At 39.4% G+C, this 23,934-nt stretch overlaps 2 protein-coding genes and 1 pseudogene across 3 annotated transcripts in view; 2 read left to right on the forward strand and 1 right to left on the reverse strand.

The window, feature by feature from the left end:
- Positions 1 to 23,934, forward strand: part of ZFYVE9 (zinc finger FYVE-type containing 9) — a 211,203-nt gene that overhangs the window by 88,405 nt on the left and 98,864 nt on the right. For both annotated transcript variants that reach the window (XM_032137658.2, XM_032137659.2), the window contains exons 3-4: positions 3,629 to 3,734; positions 5,527 to 7,622. In XM_032137658.2, coding sequence (XP_031993549.1) covers positions 3,665 to 3,734; positions 5,527 to 7,622 — 2,166 coding nt within the window. In that variant the 5' untranslated portion in view covers positions 3,629 to 3,664. The remainder of the gene's footprint in view (positions 1 to 3,628; positions 3,735 to 5,526; positions 7,623 to 23,934) is intronic.
- Positions 19,948 to 20,646, reverse strand: LOC116458064 (mitochondrial import inner membrane translocase subunit TIM14-like; annotated as a pseudogene).
- Positions 21,568 to 21,954, forward strand: LOC116457933 (anaphase-promoting complex subunit 10-like). The gene is made up of 2 exons (XM_058430365.1): positions 21,568 to 21,816; positions 21,938 to 21,954. Exons 1-2 carry the CDS (start codon positions 21,612 to 21,614, stop codon positions 21,952 to 21,954), a joined length of 222 nt encoding a protein of 73 aa, XP_058286348.1. The 5' UTR covers positions 21,568 to 21,611.

Raw genomic sequence — 23,934 nt, forward strand, 5'->3', positions numbered from 1 at the left:
TTAATGCTTGTTTGAATCAGTTGTTGTAACTGGAATTCAGTACAACTTATTGACCAGCTGCTTATACCCTGTTCATTTATTCATTCCGCAAGTATTAATTGAAATAGATACCACATTAGCACATCAGGCTCTATGTGAATCACCAGGAATACATGGTGAACACAGTCTGGTGGGTGCCCTTGTGGTGCCTACAGTCTGGTGGGAGAGATTGACAAATAATCACACTGATGTGTATTTATAGATGGTGATAAATATTTTAAGGACCAAGAATGGGGTGCCATGAGGGATTGTTGTTGTAGAAAAAGCGGGTTCTTGTCACACAACCAGGAAAGATTAGGCTCGCAGACACTTTTTTTTTTTTTTGGAGACGAAGTCTTGCTCTGTCGGCCAGGCTGGAGTGCAATGGTGTGATCTCAGCTCACTGCAAGCTCCGCCTCCCGGGTTCACGCCATTTTCCTGCCTCAGCCTCCTGAGTAGCTGGGACTACAGGCGCTCGCCACCACGTCAAGCTAATTTTTTTGTATTTTTAGTAGAGACAGGGTTTCACTGTGTTAGCCAGGATGGTCTTGATCTCCTGACCTTGTGATCTGCCTGCCTCGGCCTCCCAAAGTGCTGGGATTACGGGCGTGAGCCTCCGCACCCTGCCTAGGCTCACAGACACTTTGAAGGGTGAGGGGGAAGGCAAAAAAGGAAAAACTCAGCAAAGTGAGAGGGGTTCCTGTTAACAGGCCCCCATCTCACAGATTGAATCCCATGTTACCGCACAGGAACAGGAGAGGCAAACGGAGTGAACTTCCCAAGGCCCCACCCCGACCTCCCAGTGCGCAGTGCACAGGTGGGCATTCAGAAAGAATCAAACAGGGAGGTGAACAACACACGCCAGGGCCTGTTGCGGGGGTGGGGATCGTACTTAGAGGATAAGTCAGTAGGTGCAGCAGACCACCACAGCACACATATACCTATGTAATCTGCATGTTCTGCACATGTATCCTGGAACTTAAAAAAAAAAAAATCAGTTGGAAAAGGGCAGGCTTCATACAGGATGGGCAGTTCGGTTTTTCGGCCTTCATGCTGTTTTAAACTTGAAGACGGGGTTTTGCTGGGGTACCCTTGGCTGCCTCCTGTCTCTATCTGTCCCCTTATAAGGGGAGCCATCACCTTTTCTGGGGGTTCACATAACACTTCCCTTTGAAAGTGATATTTGAGCAAAAAGATCAAATGAAGAATGATGAACTTAAATAACCTCTTGAACTTCTGTACTACTTATTCTGTAGCACTTATCTGTTAATTTTATCTGACAGATTAATCACTTGCTATCTCCTGTGCTGAGTTATTAAAATCATTTATTATTTAAATTTTCTTACTTAGCCTTGTTTACTGTTGACTAAATTATAGGCTTTGTAATGTTAGGGATGATATCTGAGACTTGATTACCGTATAGATGCATATAGTAGATGCAGTAGGTAAATATGTTAATCTGATTATTTGTTTACTAATATTTTTATAATGACCATAAAATGCTGTTAAATATTGTAGATGTATATTGAATGTGTCAGATTGTGTGTTGTGAGAAATTTCATTTGCTCTTAGCATTAGTAGACAGATTAAATGTGCAACCTATCTGAAATGGCATGCATATAAAAATGATTTTGACCTATAAATAATTAGACAACAAAGATAGATATTAAAAAAATTCATAGATTATGGGGTGGGTGCAGTGGCTCATGCCTGTAATCCCAGCACTTTGGAAGGCTGAGGTGGGCAGATCACTTGAGGTCAGGAGTTTGAGACCAGCCTGGCCAACATGGTGAAACCCCGTCTCTACTAAAAATACAAAAATTAGCCAGGCATGGTGGCACACACCTGTAGCCCCTGAGGCAGGAGAATCGCTTGAGTCCAGGAGGGGGAGGTTGCAGTGAGCTGAGATCGAGCCACTGCACTCCAGCCTGGGTGACAGAGTGAGACTCCGTCTCCAGAAAAAAATCATTCACAGATTATGTAGCTTATTTGCCTACCTATACTTAAATAACCTAATAGCCAATCTATAAATGTTAACCAAGTTAATACTCTTGGGAAAATAGTCTTTCTTTTTTTGAGATGGAGCTTCACACTTGTTGCCCAGGCTGGAGTACAGTGGTGCAATCTCGGCTCACTGCAACCTCTACCTCCCGGGTTCAAGTGATTCTCCCTCCTCAGCCTCCTGAGTAGCTGGGACTACAGGCACACGCTACTATGCCTGGCTAATTTTTTGTGTATTTTTACTAGAGACAAGGTTTCACCACGTTGGCCAGGCTGGTCTCAAACTCCTGACCTCAGGTGATCTACCCACGTTGGCCTTGCAAAGTGCTGGAATTACAGGCATGAGTCACCACGCCTGGCCGGGAAATACTTGAATAAGTCAGTTAAATTCCCTGAGCTTGTTTTTGTATTTGTAAAATGAGGGAAATATCATTGACACTTTTATATACCTCAGAGAAGAGGAAACTACCTTAGTAAGTCAAAGAAAGTTCATCACTTATTATATTTGACTTAAAGTTTACAAAGACAGGCTATTACATTTCTGATTTTCTCTCTTCTTCATGTTTCTTACTCAGACTTTTTGGAGAATTTGTAATTTGACCTCCCCTGCCTGTATTATATCAATAAGAAGCCAAGCAGAATTTTCAGTTTGGAAAGAAAAATTTGAAACACTAAGGAAATAGGTGTGGAGATCATGGTAATGGATGGAAAAAAGGAGATAATAGGTAGCATTTACTTAACACCTATTATGTGCCCTTAGCATCTGTTAAGTCGTTGACACACCTAGTGTATCATCTAGTGTATGCCCGAGGATGCTTTTGGATCGATTAACATTAAAGAAATGGTTTAGAAATGGTACTTGAAGAGGGTTACAAGAATAACCAGGTCAGGGCCAAGTGCGTGGCTCATGCCTGTAATCCCAGCACTTTGGGAGACTGCGGTGGGTGGATCACTTGAGGTCAGGAGTTTGAGACCAGCCTGGCCAACATGGTGAAACCCTGTCTCTACTAAAAATACAAAATTAGCTGGACATGGTGGTGCTTGCCTGTAATCCCAGCTACTTGGGAGGCTAAAGCAGGAGAATTGCTTGAACTCGGGAGGCAGAGGTTGCAGTGAGCCAAGGTGGAGCTATTGCACTCCAGCCTGGGCAACAAGAGTGAGACTCCATCTCAAAAAAAAAAAAAAAAAAAAAAAAGGAATAACCAGGTCAGAGTCATCATTAGCATTTTGGAACTAGTATCCCTTACTCCTGTACTTAAACTTTCCTGTCATTTCCCATTTGGAAAAAATTCTGTAAGCTTTGTTCTTTAACAGAAACAATTTTATACCAAACAATGATTCCTTTCCCAGCATCTGAAATGTGTCTGTTGAAGCATGAAATGATCACCAAGTCAGCCTTTTATATTTAGTTATATTTTGTTGATTGTCAGCTTACAGGTTTTTAGAATTTATTAGCTTAAAGATCTTATAATTTATCCAGTGGGATGCCAGGTTTTATAGTTTACCATTACCTGGAAAGATTTATAAGAGATTTTATCCTTGTGTATATACTTAAGATTTATAAATTATATTTTAGTAACTCAAAATGTAATACGCATTTACTTTTTAGGTTTAAACAAGTCTCTTAAGTGCTGTTTCCTCACCGATGGAGAATTACTTCCAAGCAGAAGCTTACAACCTGGACAAGGTGTTAGATGAATTTGAACAAAATGAAGGTGAGAATTTATATTGGTGAATCTGTTTGCATATGTGGTATAGAGAATGTGGGGATATAAGAGGATGCAGTATTTAAAAAAATAAAACCAGGTCTGATGACTAAATGATAGTAATATTAATTAATAATAATACAGGGGAAGAAATAACATTTTTTAGCACTAAATGCCAGATACTTAAAATCCCACAGACCTTCTTTTTTTTTATTTTGAGACGGAGTCTCGCTCTGTCACCAGGCTGGAGTGCAGTGGCGCGATCTCGGCTCACTGCAAGCTCCGCCTCCCGGGTTCACGCCATTCTCCTGCCTCAGCCTCTCCGAGTAGCTGGGACTACAGGCGTCCGCCACCACGCCCGGCTAATTTTTTGTATTTTTAGTAGAGACGGAGTTTCACCGTGGTCTCGATCTCCTGACCTCGTGATCCGCCTGCCTCGGCCTCCCAAAGTGCTGGGATTACAAGCGTGAGCCACCACGCCCGGCCCCCACAGACCTTCTAATTGCCATTTTATAGATGAGAATAGAGGCACAGAGAGGTTAAGCACTTTTCTCAAAGTTATCTTGCGAACAAGTGGCAGGATTAGAATCCAGGCAGTGTGACACTAGAGCCTGAGCTTTACCTACCCTATACAATGAATGTATGGTCAAGAAATGTGCTTGCATTTCCTAAACTAAGAAAAATAGCTCGTTCCATATTGATTGCCCAATAAAGTAAAGATACATTTAAAACTATTTACATCACAACTGCCTAAATGGTTAATTATATATTCTCAAGCATCAGTAGAAATGTCCACTTAAGATTCATTTCTTTTGTTTGTTTGTTGGTTGGTTGGTTGGTTGGTTGGTTGGTTGGTTGGTTTGTTTTTTGAGAAATTCTTGCTCTGTCTCCCAAGCTGGAGTGCAGTGCTCACTGGAACCTCTGCCTCCCTGGCTGAAGCAATTCCCACGCCTCAGCCTCCGGAGTAGCTGGGATTCCCGCCACCCGCCACCATGCCTGCCCAATGTCCTCAGATAATAATATAAATATGAACCTGATTAATAACTTATTGTGACATGGTTATAAGCAGAATTTCACATACTGTGGCAAACGTTTTTTTTAACATGTGTTGGGCAAATTTAAAATATTTTTAAGTAAAAAGTATAATAAACCCCAGTGTACCCATCATCCAGCTTTCGCAGCATTTCATATGCTGCCATTTTGTTTCATTTATACCTTTATCACCTTCTCACTCCCTGCTTCATTCTTATTTTTTTACAGCTTTTTAAAAGGTAAACTTTATATACATTAGAATGCATAGATCTTAACTGTCCAGTTTTGGCAAATGGGTATATCTCTCAAACCTACATCCCAATTATGATATAGATTGTAGAGCATTCAGTCTCTACAGAAAATTTATTCATTTTCCTTCCTGCTTAATTACTTATCCTAGCCACTGTTCTAATATTTTTTCCATCTAATCCATTAAATTAGCACCTGTCCTGGCTTTGCTCAATCCAAGGATGCTTTCCCCTTTTCTGGGTCCCATTCACCTGTGGGTCAGTTTAATTATGTTACTAGATTGAGGTAGAATTCTTCTGTTGTTTGGAATAGTCTGAGATACTACCATTTGGTGACGTATAATTGCAGAGAATTGTCTGAAATATATTTTTAAAAATATATTATTTTTTAGCCCCAAATTAGAAATCTAATATCCTTGGAATATTTAATTTTCAAAGGATAATTAGAAATGTTATTAACTTAGTCATAAGCTTTTCCAGTGTTACAAGCAAACTTATTGTAATTACTTATTTTTTTCCAGATGAAACAGTTTCTTCTACTTTATTGGATACAAAGTGGAATAAGATTCTAGATCCCCCTTCTCACCGGCTGTCATTTAACCCTACGGATGAATCTGCAGTTTCTAATGAGTCACAACCACAACTGAAAGTCTTCTCCCTGGCTCATTCAGCTCCCCTGACCACAGAGGAAGAGGATCATTGTGCTAATGGACAGGACTGTAATCTAAATCCAGAGATTGCCACAATGTGGATTGATGAAAATGCTGTTGCAGAAGATCAGTTAATTAAGAGAAACTGTAGTCGGGATGATCAGTGCAGTGCTGTTGAAGTGGGAGAGAAGAAATGTGGAAACCTGGCTTGTCTGCCAGATGAGAAGAATGTTCTTGTTGTAGCCGTCATGCATAACTGTGATAAAAGGACATTACAAAACGATTTACAGGATTGTAATAATTATAATAGTCAATCCCTTATGGATGCTTTTAGCTGTTCACTGGATAATGAAAACAGACAAACTGATCAATTTAGTTTTAGTATAAATGAGTCCACTGAAAAAGATATGAACTCAGAGAAACAAATGGATCCATTGAATAGACTGAAAATAGAAGGGAGTTCTGTCAACCATGTGTGTCCTACTTCATCTGATAGTCTAGCCAGTGTCTGTTCCCCTTCACAATCAAAGGATGATGGAAGTATAGGTAGAGACCCCTCCATGTCTGCGATTACAAGTTTAATGGTTGATTCAGTAATCTCATCCCAGGGAACAGATGGAGGTCCTGCTATTAAAAAGCAAGAGAACTATATACCAGATGAGGACCTCACTGGCAAAATCAGCTCTCCTAGGACAGATCTAGGGAGTCCAAATTCCTTTTCCCACATGAGTGAGGGGATTTTGATGAAAAAAGAGCCAGTACAGGAGAGCACAACTGAAGAATCCCTTCGGTCTGGTTTACCTTTGCTTCTCAAACCAGACGTGCCTAGTGGGTCTGGAAGGAATAATGACTGTGAACGGTGTTCAGATTGCCTTGTGCCTAGTGAAGTTAGGGCTGATGAAAATGAAGGTTATGAACATGAAGAAACTCTTGGCACTGCAGAATTCCTTAATATGACAGAGCATTTCTCTGAATCTCAGGACATGACTAATTGGAAGTTGACTAAACTAAATGAGATGAATGATAGCCAAGTAAACGAAGAAAAGGAAAAGTTTCTACAGATTAGTCAGCCTGCGGACACTAATGGTGATAGTGGAGGACAGTGTGTTGGATTGGCAGATGCAGGTCTAGATTTAAAAGGAACTTGCATCAGTGAAAGTGAAGAATGTGATTTCTCCACTGTTATAGATACACCAGCAGCAAGTTCTCTATCTAATGGTTGTGATTCCTATGGAATGCAAGGCCCAGGTGTTTCTTTTGTTCCAAAGACTTTACCCTCCAAAGAAGATTCAGTAACAGAAGAAAAAGAAATAGAGGAAAGCAAGTCAGAATGCTACTCAAATATTTATGAACAGAGAGGAAATGAGGCTACAGAAGGGAGCGGACTACTTTTAAACAGTACTGGTGACCTAATGAAGAAAAATTATTTACGTAATTTCTGTAGTCAAGTTCCATCAGTGCTTGGGCAATCTTCCCCCAAGGTAGTAGCAAGCCTGCCATCTATCAGTGTTCCTTTTGGTGGTGCAAGACCCAAGCAACCTTCTAATCTTAAACTTCAAATTCCAAAGCCATTATCAGACCATTTACAAAATGACTTTCCTGCAAACAGTGGAAATAATACTAAAAATAAAAATGATATTCTTGGGAAAGCAAAATTAGGGGAAAACTCAGCAACCAATGTATGCAGTCCATCTTTGGGAAACATCTCTAATGTTGATACAAATGGGGAACATTTAGAAAGTTATGAGGCTGAGATCTCCAGTAGACCATGCCTTACATTAGCTCCAGATAGCCCAGATAATGATCTCAGAGCTGGTCAGTTTGGAATTTCTGCCAGAAAGCCATTCACCACTCTGGGTGAGGTGGCTCCAGTATGGGTACCGGATTCTCAGGCTCCAAATTGCATGAAATGTGAAGCCAGGTTTACATTCACCAAAAGGAGGCATCACTGCAGAGCATGTGGGAAGGTAAGTTGCATGTATACGCTCAGAAATCGGGCATGCGCATTTTGTAATGCTGTAATAAAGGCAATGTAAGGTGAATATATGTCTGGTTGAGTTGACATAAATAGCATTTTTGAAAACCCAGTTCTAGTAAATTTCTATATAAAAAAATGACGTCACTGATTCTTAGATAGTATGTGTAATTTTTTTTGTTGCCATGATTTATGCTGAATCAGTTTTTATGAAGAGATGAGAATTGAGGAAGTGTAAACTTTGTGGTTTCTGTATTGATAGCTACTTGGTTAATGTAATAGCTTGAAATAAGGAAGTTATTCTTTCAGTTTAGGAAATATTTGTCATTAACTTATTGCATTATTTATTGAAAAATGCATTTAAATACAAAAATAAAAATAAAAATTACATTTAATTTTTGAAAAATATTACACGTAGAATCTATCCCACTTTTTTCTGTGAGATTTTTGCCATTATACAAAACATTCTGGAACTCTTTATACACATGCACACATATTTTTGTCTTTTCTCCCATATAACTTTGATACAAAGTAGAGTTGAAGTCTGTAGATTTTTATGACAAGGTTGTAAGAATATTCCTTAGCTCTCCCCAAATTTTGTTAGCTAAAAACACATCTTTTTTTGTTTGTTTGTTTGTTTGTTTAGAGTTGTAAATAAGGAAGGAAGGAGATTTTATATTTTTGAGATTTGGTGTCAGGTCTAGAATAAAATTTCAGCTTTGTTACTATTAATTATATAACTTTACTAAGCCTTAGTTTTATAATCTGTAAAAACCAAAAAAGATTAATAACTTTTATTGGGCTGTTGTCAAGATTAAATGAGATCTCAGAAGTCATAGTGCTCAATGATTAATCTCTACCTCCCTTCTTGCCTGATTTCTTGATCCATCTGTATTAATTAGGGTGCTTTCAACTTCAAGGAACAGAGTGTTTGACCCCCAGTGACTTAGGTGAAAATAACATTTATTTCATGTAAACAGAAGCTATGAGACTCAGTGATTTATGTCTGGGTGCAGAGACAGGATCGTGGAAGTTCTCTTGGTCTTCCCCTCATGTCAGAAGATACTATCTCAGTTCTAATTATCAGGTCTCAACCTGACAACTTCCTAAGCACAAAGAAACTGGCTAGGGGGCAAAAGAGCCTACTCTACTCTTGCCACACACTTATCAGGGAGGAAGGGACCTCCAGCAACTTCCTTTAATTTATTGGCCAGTTTTAGACCATGACCAATTACAGGCAAAGGGAACTGGGATTATCTAATCAATCATGATTTATCTCCTGGGGCTGAGCACAATGTTGCCTGAAAAAAAGTGGGATTCTGTTAACAAAGGAGAAGGGGAAGTAGTAATATGTAAGATGAGTAAGTCTAGACGTTTAATATACAACATGAGGACCATGCATAATAAAATCATACTATATTTGGGATTTGTGCAAAATGAGTAGATTTTAGTTCCTCTTGCCACAAAAATGGGTAACCATGTGAGAATAGATAGGTTAATTTGCTTCACTGTAGCACCCTTTTTACTATCTGGGTGTGTCTCATAACATCATGTTGTATACCTTAAATGTATACAATAAAATTTATTTTAAAAAAAGGAGAGGCGGAAAATGGTTCCTAGGTGGGCAGTCACTAAGGCTTACTAGAAGATCCTAGCACAAAAGAACCAAATTACAGGGAGCAGAAAGAAGCTAAAGCTGACACTGGGCTTGTTGGTTTCTGATTGCTAAAGTTTGAAGAAAATAATGTGTCTAATTCCTAAATATTTTCCAGTCTTCTTGTTGTTAGCTGAAGTACTATTTGGAGATTAGGTTCATCATTTTTATGTTGTTCTGTATTTTGCTTACTGTAACACTTTCTGAAATTTTTGCTTTCTTAAGTAAATAATGAAAACATTTTTGGTATAGGCCAGCACATCCAGTTATAATGAGTAAATAGGTGCCTTAGATGGATTCAGAAAGAAAATGATGCACAAAATGCATCATAAATTGCAAAATGGTTGGAATTTTTGCTGAGTGGAATTTGTGGAATTTATGAATTCATGGATTCGTGTGGCTTATGGATTCATAATTTCATCTTTTTCCCTCATTTACCTTGGAGATGTTATAAGTATTAGTGAGATAATATCTGTAAAAATCCTTGAGCTTCTCAGAAGAAAAGGGCTTATAAACAGATACTAATTGGATTATGCTGAGAATGCAATTAGAAAAATACCCCAAGCGATGTGATTTTGTCAAATAATGTTATGTATCGAAAAAAAGAAAGTTCGTTCCATTTCAGTAGAAATTAAGCATACGTAGTAATTACTTAGTATTTATAGCTATATTCCCTTTACTGCAACAAGCATATATTGTGTCTAACATATAAAAGGTTCTAGGCTAGGTATTGGGGATTCAGAGGTATATAAATTGGAATTTATGATGTCATGGGAATCTTTTTTTTGAGACAGAGTCTCTGTTGCCCAGGCTGGAGTGTGTGGCGTGATCTCAGTTCAATGCAACCTCTGCCTCCTTGGCTCAGGTAATTCTCCTGCCTCAGCCTCCTGAGTCGCTGGGACCACAGGCATGTGCCACCAAGCATGGCTAATTTATTTATTTCCATAGTAGCGATGGAGTTTTACCATATTGGCCAGGCTGGTCTCGAACTCCTGACCTCAAGTGATCCACTTGCCTTGGCCTCCCAAAGTGCTGGGATTATAGACATGAGCCACTGCGCCCAGCCGATCTACTGACTTTCTAATTATGATTTCATTTATGTCTTATCTTAGTTTATTATTTGTTTTTGCAATTCAGTTCTAAGCTCCATGAGGGTAAGGATTTTTTCTGCCTTGATTGCTGCTGTATCCTCAGCCCTAGAACATATGGGTGCTCAGTAGATAGTTGTTAGATGAATTAAAAAATAAGTGAATACTATTTCTTAATGCAGCAGTACTTTTTTTTTTTTTTAATCCAGTGCCTTCAATCTTTAGATGATGGTATCAAATTTAGATATAACGGGTGTAAGAACTTTGGAAAATATTTTAAATTAGTCATATGTATTGTTCCTACTTAAGAACAGATTCAAACCAAAATGTTTCTTTCCCTAGTTTCTTATTTACTTATGTACTGATGGGAACAAATAGATATGAGAGTAGTAAGTAGCTGCTTTAGAATATTACATGGCAATTCACAGTTTCCCTCATACTTTGCATGAAAATCTGTCTTGCCTTGTAATTATTGTGATTTTAGCCATCTGGCATGAAAAAAACAGAACCAACATTTAGATTAATCTTGGGTTCTAGTGAAGCTGAACCCAGGGAAATATTTTCCATTACACACCCTCCAAAAGGCTGTATTGGTTAAAAGTGGTCTCACCCATGTCATAGCACTTATCACGCAGTATTGTCTTTGTCTTTGTTCCCCATTAGGCTGTAAAGATCTTGAGATTGCCTCTGATTTGTCTTTGTATCCAGCATCCAGCACAAATAACCTGGCACCTATGAAGTACTCAGTAAATGTTTGTTAATGAGTGAGTAAATGAGTCTCAGATCATTGATTAATTTAATAAACACTGAGTGCCTGTTATTTGTCTGTCACTGTGCTGGGTGCCGAGCTTACACCAATGATGTTGTGCTCCCTACCCTCATGGTATGTACAGATTAGGCCAGTGACAAAAACAAACAAACAAACAAAAATGACTTGTGGCAAGGGCTATGAAGGAGATAAGGAGGAATAATATAAAAAATGGGGGTGGGAGAAGAAGGTATGAGAAGACATCTGAGAAGTGACATAGATGACACATCAAGGTTGAGTCAGTTCTTCAAAGAACAGAGAGAAAAATGCTGCAGGAAGTAGAACAGCATGGACAAAGCCATTGAGGTTAAGAAGACACCTATTCAACCAACTGAAGGAACTCCAGTATAGTGAACGAGGGAAAAGTCACATAAAAAGAGATGGGAAAGCAGGTGGGGTGGCACAGGCCTGTTGTCCCAGCTACTCGATAGGCTGAGCATGTTATGATCATGCGTGCGAATAGCTGCTGTATTCCATCCAGCCAGAGTGGCAGAGCTGAGACCCCATCTCCATTAAAAAAAAAAAAAAAAATGCTGATGAGGAAGTTAAGGAATAGATGACGTAGAGCTTTGCAGGTCATGTAAGGAGCACAGTGGGAAGCCATGAGAATGGATGAGATTACCAAGGGAAGAGAATGGACTCAGGGCTGAGCCCTTGTGGTCAAGCAGAGGAGGACCCAGTACCAGTTGCCAAGGAGTGAGCAGAGAGGTACATAGAAAACCAGGAAAATATGGTCTCTTGGAAGCCAAAAGAGGAATGTAGTTTGTGAAAGGGGTTATCACCTTTATAAAATACTGTCAGTAAGATATGGGTAGGAAAGGGACCATTGGACTTGGCTATAACAGGGTCATTGAAAAAAGCTGATTGAGTGGAGCAATGTATACAGAAGCCAGATGGGAATGGGTTGAAAGTGGAATATGAAGGGAGGAAGTGGGGATGGCTTTTTCATGAAACTTTTGCCATGAAAACAGAAAAAAATTGTAGCCATTATTAGATGGAGATGGTGGTTATGGATGCCTTTTTGAGGATGGGAAATACTGTTGTATTTATGTAGTGGTATGGGTGATTCTCTAGAAAAGAAGTTTTAGGAGAAAGGTAGGATTAAACAAAGGAAGAGAAAAATCCTTGAGAAGGCCAAAGGGATGGCATCTACAACATGTTGAGGATTTGCACTTCAGTGGGTAGGGCCAGACAGAGGTTGGTTTATGAGGTTAGTGGTGAGAGCATGAAGAATTTACACCTGATTGGCTCATACTTCATTTAGAAAATATAAACATTGTGAAGAGTGAAATAGGGATAGATGATGAAGGTTTGAGGAGAGTGAGATAGTTACATTGGAGGGGGAAAGTAAAGCCTAATAGTGAATTGAAATTTCAAGAGCCCTTTGTGCTTGGCATCAAACTTTCAGTCAGTTAGATGAATTAAAAAATAATCTAGTCCAGTCCTGACTTAATGGGTTAGATTCAGTATTTGTCCTTGGACATATGGTGAGATTGTTATATTATCTTTGCAATACACACATTTTAGGTTGGAGAAACAAGAAAAGTTCTGTAGGACCAGTCTGTGCTACTGTCTATCTATTTCCATGTATTTGTTCTTTTTTAAAAAAATTTAAAAAAAATTTTAGCTGGATGCAGTGGCTCACGCCTGTAATCTCGGCACTTTGGGAGGCTGAGGCAGGTGGATAGCTTGAGATCATGAGTTTGAGACCAGCCTGGCCAATATGGTGAAATCCCGTCTCTACTAAAAATACAAAACTTAGCTGGGCGTGGTGGCAGGCGCCTGTAATGCCAGCTACTTGGGAGGCTGAGGCACGAGAATTATTTGAACCCAGGAGGCAGAGGTTGCAGTGAACCGAGATCGAGATCACACCACTGCACTCCAGCCTGGGTGACAGAGCGAGACTCTGTCTCAAAAAAAAAAAAAAAAAATTATGACATATTATTTGTTCTTTCATTCAGTGAGCATTTACTTATTGCTTGGTATTCTGTTTTTTACTAAAGAGAAGCGAAAAAAAAAAGGAAAAGAATGGGCCTCCTGGTAAAACATACCACTCATGTTTCTGTAGATGACTTAAAGATATGAAATGAGAAATGAACAGTTATAAAGCTGCAGATGCTCTGCAGTGGGAAGCAGATAGATTGTGGTGGTGGTGGTGGTGGTGGTGAGAATGAGATACTAATATTTATTGAGTGTTTACCATGTGCCAGGCTTTTCTAAATCCAGACTTACAGACTTTATTTAATACACATAACAACCCTATGAAGTAGCTAGCTACTGTTAAAATCCACATTTACAAGTGACAAAATAGGCCTAGAAAGATTAAGTAACTTGTTCAAAATCACACAGCCAGTAAGTGGAGTTAGGATTCAAACTCAGGGACTTTGACTTCTAGAAACAAAAGAGAGCTAGCATTTGTTTAGTGCCTACTCTGTGCTTTATTTATTATCTAACTGTAAGCCTGTGTGATAGTTGGTGGTATACCTAATTAACATTGAAGAAACTGATATGGTAGGACCCTGACGCAGTCTTGCTAGCTGTATAACTCATGCTCTTTCCCATAAATAAAGTTAAGAGAATAAAACAAATAGGTTTCTTTATGGTGATTTTTATGTTATTTTCTTTGCATTTCTGAGAGGAATGTCTGCATTTATACCATAATTTTTATTTTTATTTTTAATTTTTGGAGACAGGGTCTCACTCTGTCGCCCAGGCTGGAGTGCAGTGATGCAATCTCAACTCACTGCATCCTCTACTTCCTGGGCCCAGGCAATTATCCCACCTCAGCCTGCTGAGCAGCTGGGACTACAGGCACACACCACCACACCCAGCTAATTTTGTGTTTTTTTGTAGAGACCAGATTTTGCCGTGTTGCCTGAGCTAGTCTCAAAACTCCTGGGCTCATCAGCCTTGGCCTCTCAAAGTGCTGGGATTACAGGTGTGAGCCACCATGCCTGGCCTTTATGCCATAATTTTTAAAACAAATGCCTTAAATACTATTTCAAAAAGAAAGATGAAAAATATCTAATATTTATTTTATTAGATATAAATTTCTTATTTTGAATAGTTATGTGTTAAATAAGTTGCAGTTTATTTTTGGGTAACTTGAGTTGAAGTCATTTTTGTTTAACATTTGAGAATTTAGATGTGAACAGAGAATAACCTTCATAAAATCTGAATTAGTAACACATTAAGACAAATAATGTTTTGGCTTATACCTTCAGAGATCAGTTTTCTTAAGGATTTTTTTTTATCCTGTTTTTTTTTCCTGGTTTTTTTGTTTGTTTGTTTGTTTGTTTGTTTTTTTTGAGACAAACTCTTAGTCTGTTGCCCAGGCTGGAGTGCAGTGGCATGATCGTGGCACACTGCAACCATGACCTTCCAAGGTCAAGCGATCCTTCCACCTCAGCCTCCTGGGTAGCTGGGTCTACAAGCATGTGCCACCACACGTAACTAATTTTTTTTTTTTTTTTTTGAGATGGAGTTTCACTCTTGTTGCCCAGGCTGGAGTGCAGTAGCAAGATCTTGGCTCACTGCAACCTCCGCCTCCTGGGTTCAAGCGATTCTCCTGCCTCAACCTCCTAAGTAGCAGGGATTACAGGTGCCTGCCACCACACCCAACTAATTTTTTTTATTTTTAGTGGAGACTGGGTTTCATCATGTTGACCAGGCTGGTCTTGAGCTCCTGACCTCAGGTGATCCACCCACCTTTGCCTCCCAAAGTGTTGGGATTACAGGCATGAGCCACTGTGCCCAGCCACTAATTTTTTTAAAACTTTAGTGTTTCCTAGGCTGGTCTCGAAATCCTGGGCTCAAGGGATCCTCTTCACCTCGGCCTCCCCAAGTGTTGGGATTATATGTGTGAGCCACTGTTCCTGGCTTCCTTTGATTTTAAAACATGGCCACTGGTTGGACTCCTTGGGAAGCAGAAAGGTAGTAGGCTCTCACTCAGTACCAAATGTTATTAACAGATAACTTAGGTGCAAAGTGGGATAAAACACATGTAGCTAGAAAATGTTTGCACTAAGTTCATGCTATTTTTTGTTTTTTGCATCTCTTCTCCTGAAAGCCATCTCCCTCTCAATATCTAGTCTGCTGATGCATTCTAAATACTAGTCACAATTTTTTATTGTAAAATATACGTAACCTAAAATTTACCAGTGTATATGGGTTTGAGGGTATATGGTTCAGTGGCGTTAAATGCATTCACATTGTTGTACAACCATAACAACTATTTCCAGAACTTTTTGTTTTTTTTTGAGATGGAGTCTTGCTTTGTTGCCCAGGCTGGAGTGCAATGGCGCGATCTCGGCTCACTGCAACCTCTGCCTCCTGGGTTCAAGTGATTCTCCTGCCTCAGCCTCCCGAGTAGTTGGGATTACAAGTGCCCATCACCACGCCTGGCTAATTTTTGTATTTTTAGTAGAGATGGGGTTTCGCCATGTTAGTCAGGCTGGTCTCGAACTCCTGACCTCAGGTGATCTGCCCGCCTCGGCCTCCCAAAGTGCTGGGATTACAGGCGTGAGCCACCATGCCCAGCCATTTTTATCATCTCAAACTTAATAACTTCCCATGTTTCCTTGCCCCTAATGCCTGGTGACTGCTATTCTACTCTCTGTATGAATTTCACTATTCTAGGTACCTCATATAAGAGGGGTTACACAATGCTTGTACCTTTATGTCTATCTTCACATTTCATCCATGTTGTAGCATGTATTAGTCAGAAGGACAGAACCAATAGGATATGGAGATACATATATATGACTTTAATAGGTAGGATATATGTATATATACAAGAGTTTATTAGGGAGAATCAACTCACATGGTTAGAAGGTGAATTCCCACAATAATCTATTGGCAAGCTCGGGAAGGAGAAGCTAGTGGTAGGGCTCAGCCCAAGTTTGAAAGCCTGAAAAGCAGAGAAACCAACAGTGCAGCCCTCAATCTGAGGCCTAAGGCCTGAGAGCCCCCAGGAGGCTGCTAGTGCAAGTCTCAGAATCCAGAGCCCAAAGAACCTGGAGTCTGATGTGAATGGGCAGGAGGAGAGGATATAAGCGTCTGGCAAGGAAAAAGAGAAAGCAAGCCAGAAGACTCAGCAAGTAGGCTTATCTTTGCTTCTTCTGCCTGCTTTGTTTTAGTGCACTGGCAGCTGATTGTATGGTGCCCACCCCCATTGAGAGTGGTCTTCCTGTCCCAGTCCACTGACTCAAATGTCAGTCTCCTCTGGCAATACCCTCACGGACGTACCCAGAAACAATACCAGCCATCTAGGCATTCCTCAATCCAGTCAAGTTGACACTTAATACTAATCATCACATAGCGTGTATCAGAGTTTCATTCCTTTTTAAGTCTGAATATTTCACTGTATGTATGTACCACATTTTGTTAATTCATTTAACCATCAGTGCACACTTCAGTTGTTTCCACCTCTTGGCTATTACCAATAATGCTACTATGAACATGGGTGTACAAGTATCTATTTGAGTCCCTGCTTTCAGTTCTTTGTGTATATACCCAGAAGTAGAATTGCTGGATTATATGGTAGTCCTGTGTTTAATTTTTTGATTAAGCACCATATTCTTTTTCCACTGCAGTTGCACAATTTTCCATTCCTGTCAACAATTCACAGGAGTTCCAGTTTCTCCACATCTTCTTTGGCTTTGTGTCCCCACCCAAATCTCATCTCGAATTGTAATCCCGTGTGTTGGGGGAGGGGCCTGGTAGGAGGTGATTGAATAGTGGGGGCAGATTTCCCCCTTGCTGTTCTCATAATAGTGAGTTCTCATGAGATCTGGTTGTTTGAAAGTGTGTGGCACTTTCCCCTTTGCATGCTGTCTCTCTCCTGCTCCACCATGGTAAGATGTGCTTGCTTCCCCCTTTGCCCTTTGCCGTGATTGTAAGTTTCCTGGGGTCTTCCAGTCATGCTCCCTGTTAAGTCTGTGGAACTGTGAACCAGTGAAATCCCTTTTCTTCATAAATTATCCAGTCTCGGGTAGTTCTTTGTAACAATGTGAAAACAGACTAATACACTCGTCAACACTTGTTTTCTATTGTTTTGATAATAGCCATATTAATAGGTGTGAAGTGGTATCTCATTGTGGTTTTGGTTTGTATTTCTCTAATGATTAGTGATGTTGAGCATCTTTTCATGTACTTACTGGTCTCTATATTAAAAATCTTTGGAGAAATGTCTATTCAGGTCTTTTGCCCATTTTTAAATTGGGTTGTGTTTTCGGTTGAGTTTTAGAGCTCTTTATATATAATTCTGGATATCAGTCTCCTGTCACGTAAATGATTTGCAGATATTTTCTCTCATTCTTGGATTTTTCACTCTGTTGTCCTTTGATGCACCAAAGTTTTTAATTTTGATGAACTCCAACTTATATTTTCTTTTGTTGCCTGTGCTTTTGGTGTCATATCAAAGAAATCTCCAAATTTGATGTCATGAAGTCTTTCCCTTATGTTTTCTTCTAAGTGTTTTGCAGTTTTAGTGCTTGTGTTTAGGTCTTTTATCCATTTTGAGTTAATTTTTTGTGTATAGTATTAGCTTAGTTTTATTCTTTTGAATGTGGATATCTGGTTTTCTCAGTACTATTTGTTGGAAAGACTGTTCTGTTCCTATGGAACGGTTTTGGCACTCTTGTCAAAACTTACTGGACTGTATAAGTGAGAGTTTATTTCTGGGCTTTTTTCTATTCCATTGGTCTTTAAGTCTGTCTTTAATGTCAGTACCACACGGTTTTGATTACCATGCTTCGTAGTAAGTTTTGAAACCATGGAACATGAGTCCTCTGGGGTTGTTGTTTGTCAAGATTATTTTGGCTATTCTGGATCCCTTGAGATTCAATTTGAATTTGAGAATGGATTTTTCTGTTTCTGCAGAAAACATGGTTGGGGTTTTGATAGAGATTGCATTGAATCTGTAGATCACTTTGGGCATTGTTGACATCTTAATAATAAGCCTTCTAGTCCATGAACATGGGATGTTTTTCCACTTATTTATATATTCTTTAATTTCTTTTAGCAATCTTTTGTCTTTTGTAGTTTTCACGGTATAAGTATTTTACCTCCTTGGTTAAGTTAATTTCTAGGTATTTTATTCTTTTTGATGCTATTGTAAATGGAATTGTTTCCTTAATTTCGTTTTTGGATAATTCATTATTACTACGTAGAAATGCAACGGACTTTTTTGTTGATTTTGTATCCTGAAACTTTGCCGCATTTATTAGCTCTAACAGTTTTTGTGTGTTTGTGGGGAATCTTCAAGGTTTTCTAAATGTAGCATATGTTGTCAGTATACAGAGATAATTTTACCTTTTCCTTTCCAATTTGGATGCCTTTTATTTATTTGTAATTGCTCTGGCTAAATTTCCAATACTATGTTAAATAGACATGGCAAAAGTACATATCCTTGTCTTGTTTCTATCTTAAAGCAAAAGTTCTGTCAGTCTTTTTTTTTTTTTTTTGGAGACAGGGTCTCACTCTGTCACCCAGGCTTGAGTGCACTGCCACGATCTCAGCTCACCACATCCTCAGCCTCCTGGGTTCAAGGTATCCTCCCACCTCAGCCTCCTGAGTAGCTGGGACTAACAGGCATGCACCACCACACCTGGCTAATTTTTTTTTATTTTTAGTAGACATGAAGTCTACTGTGTTGCCCAGGCTGGTTCTGAACGCCTAGGCACAAGCAATCTGTTTGTCTGGGCCTCCAAAAGTGCTAGGATTGCAGGTGTGAGTCACCATGCTTGGCCAGCTTTCAGTCGTTTTTTGTTGTTGTTGTTGTTTTTTGTTTGTTTTTTGTTTTTTGAGGTGGAGTCTCACTCTGTTGCCCAGGCTGGAGTGCAGTGGCACGATCTTGGCTTACTGCAGCCTCTGCCTCTCAGGTTCAAGCAATTCTTCTGCCTCAGCCTCCCGAGTAGCTGGGATTACAGGCACATGCCACCATGCCTGGCTAATTTTTGTATTTTTAGTAGAGACAGGGTTTCACCATGTTGGCCAGGCTAGCTTTCAGTCTTTTACCAGTGCATATGATGTTGGCTCTGGGTTTTTAATATATGGCCTTTATTATGCCGAAATAATTTACTTCTGTTACTAGGGTTTTTTTTTTAAATCATGAAAGAGTGTTGAATTTTGTTAAATGCTTTTTCTGTAAGAATTGAGATGATCATTTGGGGTTTTTTGTTTCATTTTGTTCAGGTAATGTAATTACATTAATTGGTTTTCATATGTTGAATTATCCTTGCATTCCAGTAATAAATATCAGTTGGTCATGGTGTATAATTCTATTAATATGTTCAATTCAATTTGCTATTATTTTCTTGAGGATTTTTGTATCAATATACATTCATACAGAATATTGGTCTGTAGTTTTCTTATAATATGTTTGCCTTGTTTTGGTATCAAGATAGTGCTGGCTTCACAGAATGAGTTAGGAAGTGTTTCCTCCTCTTCAATTTTTTGGAAGAGTTTGAGAAGGATTGGTGTTCTTTAAATGTTTGGTAGAATTTGCCAGCAAAATCATCTGATCTGGGGCTTTACTTTGTTGGGAAGTTTTTGATTACTGATTCAATCTCCCCACTAGTTATAGGTTTATTCAGATTTTCTGTTTATTACTGATTCAGTCTTGGTAGATTTTGTGTTTCTAGAAGTTTATCCATTTAATCTAGATGAGTCACATTTTTGTTGTAGTGCTGAGGCATTTTTTTTTTACAAAAAATTGGTACTCATATACATAAAGTAATATGAACTTAAAATTCATACATTTACTTCATTTTTTAGCTTGACATTCTAGTAAATCTTTTGCTCCATTGATTTTTGGTTATGATAGAAGAAGATCTACCTGGATGATTTAAGAGTGTAATTTGTCAATGAGCACCTCTTATTTTCTCTTTATTGGCAGTAGTGCTTACAGCTACTATTAATGCTGCTTTCCATTTTGTCATTTCGGGTTCAGACATACCTCTGTAATAGCCACCACCGAAGGCAGATTTTGGTAGACTTTGAAAAATTTGGTTTTTGTTGTTGTTGTTTGTTTGTTTTGGGGTTTTTTTGTTTTGTTTTGTTTTGTTAGAGACGGAGTCTTGCTCTGTTGCCCAGGCTGAAGTGCAATAGCGCAATCTTGGCTCACTGCAACCTCTGCCTCCCGAATTCAAGTTTTTCTCCTGCCTCAGACTCCCAAGTAGCTGGGACTACAGGCGTATGCCACCACACCCGGCTAATTTTTTGTATTTTTAGTACAGACGAGGTTTTACCGTGTTAGCCAGGATGGTCTCGATCTCCTGACCTCATGATCCGTCCGCCTTGGCCTCCCAAAGTGCTGAGATTACAGGCATGAGCCACCATGCCTGGCCGAAAAATTTGTTTTACTTGAGGTTCCACATGCCTTATATAAGGGTTGCAAAACATAACAGCCTGCAAATCCTGTAGCAGCAATGGTCAGTCCAGCTGCTACCACTGTACTGGCCATGGCTGGGCTCCCCTGCTGCACCAGGAGCATGGCTCATCTCAGCCCAGAGGTCGTGGCCAACAATGACACACCTTTACCAGAGAGTGACACAGGCACTGATGGCAAGCACAATCCACTGGATTATAATTTTTTTAAACAAGAGAATTATTTGGAAAACAGTTTAGGTGCTGTGGCTCACACTTGTAATCCCAGCACTTTGGGAGGCCAAGGCAGGCAGATCACTTGAGCCCAGGAATTCTAGACCAGCCTGGGCATGGTGGCATGTGCCTGTAGTCCCAGCTACTCAAGAGAATCACCTGAGCCCAGGGTGATCGAGGCTGCAGTGAGCTGTGCTCACACCACTGCACTCCAGCCTGGGTGACAGAGTGAGACCCTATCTCAAAAAAGAAAGAAAAACACAGAGTTTATGTTGTTGTTGCATGTTGAGTCTTAAATCAATGCTTTCTCTGGCGGAACGAATCAGAAGTTGGTTATACAGTGTCAACTGGCAAAGTATAAATAATAAATAAAAAAATAAAATAATAAATATAAATAATAAATAAATAAAATAAAAAATAATATAAATTATTTATAATAATAATAAATAAACTGTATAAATAAAGACACTAGCAAAATGTCTTTATTATTTACAGCATCTACATTAGTTGTTAAAACCATCACATTTTCAATATATAAATGGGCAAAAAGATGTTTAGGTGGGTTAGTAAACAATGGAGAAATTTTAATTTGATACTAAGAGGTAGAAATTAAAATTTTTAAAATTTTATGCCTATATAACAAAAAATTGAAAATATTGATAGTATTCAATGCTGGTGAAATTGACACTGGCATATTTACACATTTAGAAAGCCACACGTGGGTCGCTGGGGAACCCAGGCTGTCCTAGGAAGCCAAGTGGGAGTGGCACAGAGCTGCTGGAGATCCTGAGAACCTGAGTTTTGGCAAGCAGCCAGAATATTTAAAAAATGACCACACCAAACAAGACACCTCCTGGTGCTGACCCTAAGCAGTTGGAAAGGACTGGAACAGTACAGGAAATTGGGTCACAAGAAATTGGGTCACTCTCATCTTGCAAACCAGGATTTGGAGTGGATCAGTTACGAGATGACAAGCTAGAAACTTATTGGCAATCAGATGGCTCCCAGCCTCATTTAGTGAACATCCAATTCAGAAGAAAAACAACAGTTAAGACATTATATATTTATGCAGACTACAAATCTGATGAAAGCTATACTCCAAGCAAGATCTCAGCCAAAGTAAGAAATAATTTTCACAACCTTCAAGAAATTCGGCAACTTGAATTGGTAGAACCAAGTGGCTGGATTCACATTCCCTTAACTGATAATCATAGGAAGCCATGCACGTTAATGATACAGATTGCTGTTCTAGCCAATCATCAAAATGGAAAAGACACCCATATGAGACAAATTAAAATATACACACCGGTAGAAGAGAGCGCCATTGGTAAATTTCCTAGATGTACAGCTATAGATTTCATGATGTATTGTTCAATAAGATGGCTTTAAAATGATATGGAAGTCATTAAACGTATCTTTGTTTTATCCTGTCTTTAAATAGTATATCAGGTACCTTTATTGAAAAAAGCATCAGTTATTTTCAGTTTTGTATATGCTTAAAAATATTTTATTGTAATTTTGATAAATTTGGGTCATGTTATCTTTCTTTAACATGTAATAAAGCTCACATATTTTACATTACTAAAAAAAAAAAAAAGCCATATGTGTGGCTGGGCGTGGTGGCTCACACCTGTAAATCCTAGCACTATGGGAGGCCGAGGCAGGCAGATCGCTTGAGCCCAGGAGTTCAACAGCAGTGTGGGCAACATGGCAAGACCTCATCTCTGCCAAACAAAAGGGGACGTATGTTCCAATTTTTTGAGCTAATGATTCCTTTTTTGAGTAAATAATTCTTAAAACAAGTGCAGTAAACAAAAAGATGTGTATTTTAGTGTTACTAAACTAAATAGCAAATACATTTAAAGTAATTTGTGTCCAAAATTGGGCCAGGTGTGGTGGCTCATTCCTGTAATCCCAGCCCTTTGGGAGGCCAAGGTGAGAGGATCACTTGAGCTCAGGAGTTCGAGACCAGCCCAGGTAACATAGTGAGACCTCATCTCTACTAAAAATTAAAAAATAGATGGATGTGGTGGTACATGCCTGTAGTCCTAGCTACTTGGGAGGCTGAGGTGGAAGGATTCCTTGAGCTTGGGAGTTCAAGACCAGCCTGGGCAACATAACATCTCTGCTAAAAATTAAAAAATAGCTGGATATGGCAGGGCATGTCTGTAGCCCCAGCTACTTGGGAGGCTGAGTTGGGAGGATCACTTGAACCCAGGAGGTCGAGGCTGCAGTGAGCCGTGATTGTGCCAGTACACTTCAGCCTGGGTGATAAACGAGACCATGTCTCAAAAAAAAAAAAAAAAAAAAAAAGGTTAATGGTAAGTTAAATACAATACATACATTTGCTTCAGCCATTAAAAATTATTACAAGGCAGTGTAGAAAATGCTTATGATGGCATATGAATAGAATAGAATGCAAGCTTATGCTTTGTTTACAATTAAATTATTCTTGGGCATAAAAACAGATATGTCTGAAGGAAAACATATTTTTAAAAAGTAATTTTAGGGCCAGGCACCTGTAATTTACAGGTGGCTCACGCCTGTAATCCCAGCACTTGGGGAGGCCGAGGCAGGCGGATCACCAGAGGTCGGGAGTTCAAGACCAGCCTGACCAACCTATGGAGAAACCCTGACTCTACTAAAAATACAAAATTAGCCAGGCATGGTGGCACATGCCTGTAGTCCCAGCTACTTGGGGGGCTGAGGCAGGAGAATCGCTTGAACCTGGGAGGCGGAGGTTACGGTGAGCTGAGATCGTACCATTGCACTCCAGCCTGGGCAACAAGAGCAAAACCATCTCAAGAAAAAAAAAAGTAATTTTAGGCTGGACACAGTGGCTCATGCCTGTAATCCCAGCACTTTGGGAGGCCGAGGCAGGTGGATCACCTGAGGTTGGGAGTTCAAGACTAGCTTGGGCAACATGGCAAAACTCCAGCTTTATTAAAAATACTAAAATTAGCTGGGTATTGCGGCATGTACCTGTAGTCCCAGTTACTTGGGAGGTCGCAGTGAGCTGAGATTGCGTCACTGCACTCTAGTCTGGGTAACAGAGAGAGACTCCGACTCAAAAAAAAAAAAAAAAAAATTTTTTAATTCATTGAGTTTGAGATACTACGCTTTTCTCTCTTTTCTCTTTCTTTCTTTCTTT

Source organism: Hylobates moloch, unplaced genomic scaffold (genome assembly GCF_009828535.3).
Source record: "Hylobates moloch isolate HMO894 unplaced genomic scaffold, HMol_V3 SCAFFOLD_18, whole genome shotgun sequence".
NCBI classification, from domain to species: domain Eukaryota; kingdom Metazoa; phylum Chordata; class Mammalia; order Primates; family Hylobatidae; genus Hylobates; species Hylobates moloch.